Source organism: Rana temporaria, chromosome 4, assembly GCF_905171775.1.
Source record: "Rana temporaria chromosome 4, aRanTem1.1, whole genome shotgun sequence".
Lineage (NCBI taxonomy): Eukaryota > Metazoa > Chordata > Amphibia > Anura > Ranidae > Rana > Rana temporaria.
Window position 1 is genome coordinate 75,465,256 of NC_053492.1, and position 7,872 is coordinate 75,473,127.

At 45.9% G+C, this 7,872-nt stretch overlaps 1 protein-coding gene across 1 annotated transcript; it reads right to left on the minus strand.

Annotated features, from left to right (window-relative positions):
• Nucleotides 1–800: 800 nt before the first annotated feature.
• Nucleotides 801–1,342, minus strand: LOC120935299 (NADH dehydrogenase [ubiquinone] 1 beta subcomplex subunit 11, mitochondrial-like). The gene has a single exon (XM_040347438.1). It carries the CDS (start codon nt 1,325–1,327, stop codon nt 854–856), a length of 474 nt encoding a protein of 157 aa, XP_040203372.1. The 5' UTR covers nt 1,328–1,342; the 3' UTR covers nt 801–853.
• Between the last annotated feature and the right edge of the window lie 6,530 nt (nt 1,343–7,872).

Below are 7,872 nucleotides of genomic sequence, written 5' to 3' on the forward strand. Positions count from 1 at the left end.
GGGAGTTTTGAGGTACAGAGATTAGAAGAAAAAGAGGGGCGTGGGGTGTGAGGGTGACCAGAGAGCAGGTTTGGTGTGCGGAGGTTAGCAGAGAGGGGATTTTGGGGTGCAGAGGTGAGCAGAAAAAGAGGGGCTTGGGGTGTGGAGGTGACCAGAGAGGGGGGTTTGGTGTGCAAAGAGGGGGGTTTGGTGTGCAGAGAGGGGGGTTTTGGGGTATGGAAGTGAGCAGAGACAGGAGGGTTGGGGGTATGGAGATAAGCAAAGAGGGATTGTCTGTAAACAAGGCCGATCATTGTTCTAACAGGGGGCAATGAATGGATTCTGTGTTCCTGTGTTTTATTTGGGTACAGCATTGCATGACCATGCAACCATTTTTACTAAATGAAACCGATTCATTCAGCAAATTTTGTTGTGATTAGCAGTGATTGGCCAAAGCTAATCACATATGGGCTGTAATTGGCCCTGTCTGTACCATGTGATCACTGTGACCAATGACAGTTGGCGAGAGATAGAGAGAGAGAGAGAGAGAGAATAGACCCTAAAGAATAAAATGGTGAGTTTTAAAATATATTTTTTATGTCACACAGTACTTGTGCAGAAGTTTTTCAAACACATTTTTTGGGGGAAAATATACACTTTTTACATTTTAAGGCAGAAAAAAGACATAACCCAATTTTTGGTGAAAAATAAAAGGATGATGTTACGCCAAGTAAATAAAGACCAACCCGTGCAACGGTGACAAACAGCGTACATTTTACTACCCCTAGTCCACGCTTTTATTTATTTATTTTTTTTTTATTTTTTTTACAGGTCCAACATATCATTTATTGCACTACAGGAACAAAGCAGGAGGTTACTCTTGATCATCAACATCATCTGGCAATACCAGGCTGTCGGGGTCGTAGTAGTTTTCAGGGATGAGGGGAAGCCCCTGTGCTTCTCTCAGTTTCACCAAACGCTCTGCCTCTTTTCGGGCCCAACGATTCATCCTTGGATCTGAGATGTAATATACAAACGCGGTTCCCAACACCAGGCAGAGTGTTACACTAGTGAAGAAGGCAAAGCGTGCATTCCACAAGTCAGCTTCGGGGTCATCACTGAAGCCAAATGAATCTGGGTTCTTCAGGAACATGTTGTTCACCTCCTCCTCATGCTCCTCCTCGGGTCCCCCTGTGTGTTGGTGTTCGGCGGTGACGGAGGAGGAGGAGGCGGCGGGCTGTTGGGGCGCGGTGTGCACAGAGCGGGTGAGGGCGGCGGGTCTCCTCAGCAGCAGCGGCCGGGCGGCCCGGGTGAGGCGCAGCGCCCTCACACACAAGGACATCGCCATGTTTTCCGCTGCCTGAGCGGACTCACGTATTTCACCCCCTTCCTACCCAGACCAATTTTTAGTTTTCAGCACAGTCGCACGTTGAATAACAATTGCGCGGTCATGTACCCAAATGAAATCTTTATGTTTATTTTCCCCATAAATAGAGCTTTCTTTTGGTGGTATTTGATCACCTCTGCGGTTTAAATTTTTTGCGCTATAAACAAAAATAGAGCGACAATTTTGAAAAATTATATTTTTTACTTTTTGCTATAATAAATATCCCCAAAAAATGTATTTAAAAAAAAATGTTTTCCTCAGTTTAGGCCGATACGTATTCTTATTGCGATTTTTTTTTTTTACCAAAAATATGAAGAAGCGTTTATTGATCGGTTTGCGCAAAAGTTATAATGTCTACATAGTATGGGAGTTTTATGGCATTTTTATTTTCATACTATTTTTATCTTGACTGCGACATTATGAAGGACACATCGGACACTTTTGGGACCATTGTAATTTTTACAGCGATCAGTGCTATAAAAATGCACTGGTTACTGTGAAAATGACACTGGCAGTAAAGGGGTTAACCTGTAGGGGGTGCTGAAGGGGTTAAGTGTGACCTAATGTGTGATTCTTACTGTGTGGGGGGCGTGGCTTGGCGCGCAACGTCACTGATCGTCGTTCCGATCAGTGACAGTCTCACTAGGCAGCATGGGGAGAGGTTTGTTTACACTTACCTCTCCCCGTTCTTCAGCTCTGTGACCCGATCTTTAAGTGGTTAAATCAGGTGCTCCCATCGGAATGCCCCCTTAAATCAGGTGCTCCCATTAGATTTCCGCCTTAAAAATCGGATGTTCCCAATAGAGTTCCCATCACAGTGCCACCTTAAAATCAGGTGTTCCCATTGGAGGACCCTCTTAAAATCGGATGCTCCCATTGGAGGTCCCTCTTAAAATCGGGTGCTCCTATCAGGGTCCCCTTAATATCAGGTATTCTCATCAGAGTTCCTCCTTTAGATCAAGTGCTCCAATGAGGGTCCCCCTTACAGTGAGGTGTTCCCATCAGACTGATGATTGGCTGCATTCTCATAGACTTGGAGAGGAGAGCCCCTCCCCCTGATCTGTGTGTACGGCACTGTATATCTGATCACATTCATGTTACACAATGATTTCTCCTCCCCCTACATCACATGACACAGCGGACACTCCCCTCACCTACAACACTCCCTCCTCTCTTGAGGTCTTACTCTGCTCTGAGCGGAGCTCCAGTAACTCAGCTGTAAATAGGGCGAGGAGGCGGGGCACAGGAATGAAGAGGCGGGGCTACACTCCCCTGCGCGCGGCAACTTCTTCTGAGTGTCGAGCATTGGAGAAAAGCGAGCGCCCCCTGGAGGGCCTGTAATGGAGAATACACAAAACGGAGGGGGTGAGGATCTGTATAGACTCCGCTCGGCTCCAGCACCGCCTACGGGCGTGTCTTTTCCTCGTTTCTGGGCGTCCTGTGCGGAAGATATGGTCGGTCTCTCCTGTGCTCCGGAGCTCTCTGTCACACGTCCTCTCCTGAGCTCCGCGCACTCACTACTGCTGTACCTTCCCTGCGTGCGGCTATTTATTGCCGCTGGACGGTGACGTCACAATGGAGGGGCCATATCCTTATAAGGAATTGCGGACCGTTGGAGGCACGCGAGCGCCCCCTGGAGGGCCTGTAATGGTAAATACACAAAAGGGTGGATGTAAAGACTCCGCCCGGCTCCAGCACAGTCTTAGCATTGTAGTTATGATGCGCTGTATGAGTATGGCCTATGACTATGTTATCCTTATGGAGGTATGAATATAAAGAAATAACTATAAAAAAATACAAATGTATATATATATTATTTATTTATGATAGTTCATATTCATTCTCAGACACATATCTGCTCATCTATGACCATTCTCAGTGTCTGTGGATGATTTCTATGACAAAGTTGTTGAGCGGGGGGGGGGGGTTGTCGCCAATCGCGGGATTTACCACGAATCACGGTAATCGCGGGGGGGCGCGAATTAGTCGGACAATAGCATTACTCGCGGTACCGAGGGGGGGAAATGCTGATCCTCTGTTCATACGATGTATGAACAGAGGATTAGTGTTTCCCCTAGTGAGGCCGCCACCCCCCCTACAGTTAGAACACACCCAGGGACATACTTAACACCTTCCCCGCCCCCTAGTGTTAACCCCTTAACTGCCAGTGGCATTTTTATAGTAATCCAATGCATTTTTATAGCACTGATCGCTATAAAAATGCCAATGGTCCCAAAAATGTGTCCGAAGTGTCCGCCATAATGTCACAGTACCGAAAAAAAATCGCTGATCGCCACCATTACTAGTAAAAAAATATATATTAATAAAAATGCCATAAAAATACCCCCTATTTTGTAAACGCTATAACTTTTGCGCAAACCAATCAATAAACGCTTATTGCGATTTTTTTTACGAAAAATATGTAGAAGAATACGTATCGGCCTAAAGTGAGGAAAAAAAATGTTTTTTTAAATATTTTTGGGGATATTTATTATAGCAAAAAGTAAAAAATATTATTTTTTTTCAAAATTGTCGCTCTATTTTTGTTTAAAGCGCAAAAAATAAAAACCGCAGAGGTGATCAAATACTACCAAAAGAAAGCTCTATTTGTGGGAAAAAAAGGACGCCAATTTTGTTTGGGAGCCACGTCGCACGACCGCGCAATTGTCAGTTAAAGCGGCGCAGTCCCGAATCACAAAAAGTGCTCTGGTCTTTGGGCAGCAATATGGTCCGGGGGTTAAGTGGTTAAATAAACGCCGTTACGTAACGATGGGCCTCCTGAGGGAAACGAGTAATCTACCAGATTGCTCTTTCCCTCTCGGCAACGCTGTTCCCATTACTTGGTCGGCGTTACCGAAATTACATTGAGTGCGCGTGCAGGGGGGGCAGTCCCGGCAGACTCTGACTGAGGTCACTGTCACGGCGGGATGGAGCTAGCCTGTGATTGGGTCACAGGCCAGCTCCGGGTCATGTGTCGTCGACGTCGTGACTGGCGCTAGCGCATGCACGCGCCTGAAGACTCCCGCTCGCAGCAGTGTCATGTGACGGGTCGGGAGGGAGTGAGTCTGGCTCACCTCCTCACCGTCACCTCAGTCGACATCTCCCCAAGCCGCCGCGGAGGCTCCGCTCCACCACCACCGGTCCGGGCTCCGGGGACACTCACCGCGCCAGCAGACCAGCAGTGCACCGACCGACTGTGGGCCGTGGCCCTGCGCAGGTGAGGAGCCGGGCGGCATCGGATTGGGAGTGGGGGGGCCGAGGGGGAAAGAGCTCAGAGCACAAGTAATTAGGGTGTGCTGCCTGGTACGTAGCTCCTTGAGGATCACTTGTACCATTCTCATGTTGGTTTCCAGAACCACACCAATTTGTATTTTTTAAACCCTGCAAAGTAAAGGCATAATGTGCTAGTATGCATCACATACTAGCACATTCAGAAATACATAGAACGATGTGCTGTCAGCACTGACAGGTGGTTCCATCTTCACCCGGTCTTCCTTCCAGGTTCATGGCCTCCAGCCATCTGATTGGCAGCACCCGAATGACATAACTCCTGCACATGCGCGTGGAAGTCGGGGACAGCGCCACGGAGCTCTGAAGGGACAGCACGGGTATACCGTCCCTTCAGAGCATATGCACCAGTGACATCACCGGCTGCATGCAGTGTGAATATCTCCTAAACGGTGCAGGTTTAGGAGATATTCATAGTACCTACATGGAAACCTTATTATAGACTTACCTGTAGGTACACATTTACAGAAATGGTTTACTTCCACTTTAATTCTTAATGGCATCTTTTTTGTGAACTGGTGCCCAGCCACCTCTGTACCCCCCATCCAGAGCCACCTCTGTACGCCGTCCAGCGATATATTTTTTTCGATAATGCTGTCCAGCAATGTCCATAACACTGTCCAGCGTTAAAAATTGTCGATAACGCCATCCAGCAAAGAAAATTGTCGATAACGCTGTCCAGCAATGAAAATTGTCGATAACGCCGTCCAGCAATGACAATTGTCGATAACGCCATCCAGCGATGTCCATAACACTGTCCAGCGATGTCAATTGTCGATAATGCCGTCCAGCGATGAAAATTGTCGATAATGCTGTCCAGCGATGTCTATAACACTGTCCAGCGATGAAAATGTCGATAACGCTTTCCAGCTATGTCTATTGTCGATAATGCCGTCCAGCGTTGAAAAATTGTCGATAACGCCATCCAGCAAAGAAAATTGTCAATAACGCTGTCCAGCGTTGAAAATTTCGATATCGCTTTTCAGCGATGTCAATTGTCGATAATGCTGTCCAGCGATTTCCATAACACTGTCCAGCAATGAAAATTGTCGATAACGCTTTCCAGCGATGTCAATTGTCGATAATGCTGTCCAGCGGCAAAAATTGTAAATAATGCAGTCCAGCGATGTCCATAACACTATCCAGCGATGAAAATGTCGATAATGCTTTCCAGCGATGTCAATTGTCGATAATGCCGTCCAACAATGAAAATTGTCGATAACGCCATACAGCGATGTCATTTGTCGATAATGCCGTCCAGCGATGAAAATTGGGGATAATGCTGTCCAGCGATGTCCATAACACTGTCCAGCGATGAAAAATTATTTAACGCTTTCCAGCGATGTCAATTGTCGATAATGCCGTCCAGCGATGAAAATTTTCAATAATGCTGTCCAGCGATGTCCATGACACTGTCCAGCGATGAAAATGTTGATAATGCCGTCCAGCGTTGAAAAATTGTCGATAACGCCATCCAGCAAAGAAAATTGTCAATAACGCTGTCCAGCGATGAAAATTTTGATATCGCTTTTCAGCAATGTCAGTTGTCGATAATGCCGTCCAGCAATGAAAATTGTCGATAACGGCGTCCAGCGATGTCCATAACACTATCCTGCGATGAAAATTTTGATAACGTTATCTAGCGATGTCAATTGTCGATAATGCCGTCCAGCGGTGAAAATTTTCGATAATGCTGTCCAGCGATGTCCATAGCACTGTCCAGCGATGAAAATGTCGATAATGCTTTCCAGCGATGTCAATTGTCGATAATGCCGTCCAACAATGAAAATTGTCGATAACGCCATACAGCGATGTCAATTGTCGATAATGCCGTCCAGCGATGAAAAATTATTTAACGCTTTCCAGCGATGTCAATTGTCGATAATGCCGTCCAGCGATGAAAATTTTCGATAATGCTGTCCAGCGATGTCCATGACACTGTCCAGCGATGAAAATGTTGATAATGCCGTCCAGCGTTGAAAAATTGTCGATAACGCCATCCAGCAAAGAAAATTGTCAATAACGCTGTCCAGCGATGAAAATTTTGATATCGCTTTTCAGCAATGTCAGTTGTCGATAATGCCGTCCAGCAATGAAAATTGTCGATAACGGCGTCCAGCGATGTCCATAACACTATCCAGCGATGAAAATTTTGATAACGATATCCAGCGATGTCAATTGTCGATAATGCCGTCCAGCGGTGAAAATTGTCGATAACGCCATCCAGCGATTTCCATAACACTGTCCAGCGATGAAAATTTCGATAACGCTTTCCAGCAATGTCAATTGTCGATAATGCCGTCCAGCGATAAAAAATTGTCGATAATGCTGTCCAGCATTGAAAATTGTCGATAATGCTGTCCAGCGATGTCCATAACACTGTCCAGCGATGAAAAATTCTTTAACGCTTTCCAGCGATGTCAATTGTCGATAATGCCGTCCAGTGATGTCAATTGTCGATAACGCCATCCAGCGATGTCCATAACACTGTCCAGCAATGAAAATTTCGATAACGATTTCCAGCGATGAAAATTGTCGATAATGCCGTCCAGCAATGAAAATTGTGGATAATGCTGTCCAGCGATGTCTATAACACTGTCCAGCAATGAAAATTTCGATAACACTTTTCAGCGATATCAATTGTCGATAATGCCGTCCAGCGATGAAAATTGTCAATAACGCAGTCCAGCGATGTCCATAACACTGTCCAGCGATGAAAATTTCGATAACGCTTTCCAGCGATGTCAATTCTCGATAATGCCGTCCAGCAATAAAAAATTGTGGATAATGCTGTCTAGCGATGTCCATAACACTGTCCAGCGATGAAAATTGTCGATAACGCCGTCCAGCAAAGAAAATTGTTGATAACGCCGCCCAGCAATGAAAATTTACGATAACGCCATCCAGCGTTGAAAATTGTCGATAACGCCATCCAGCAAAGAAAATTGTCGATAACGCCGTCCAGCCATGTCCATAACACTGTCCAGCGATGAAAATTTCGACAACGCTTTCCAGCGGTGTCAATTGTTGATAATGCCGTCCAGCAATGAAAATTGTCGATAATGCTGTCCAGCGATGTCAATAACGCAGTCCAGCGATGAAAATTTCAATAATGCTTTCCAGCGATGTCAATTGTCGATAATGCCGTCCAGCGATGAAAATTGTTGATAACGCAGTCCAGTGATGTCGATTACGCTGTCCAGCAATAAAAATCGTTG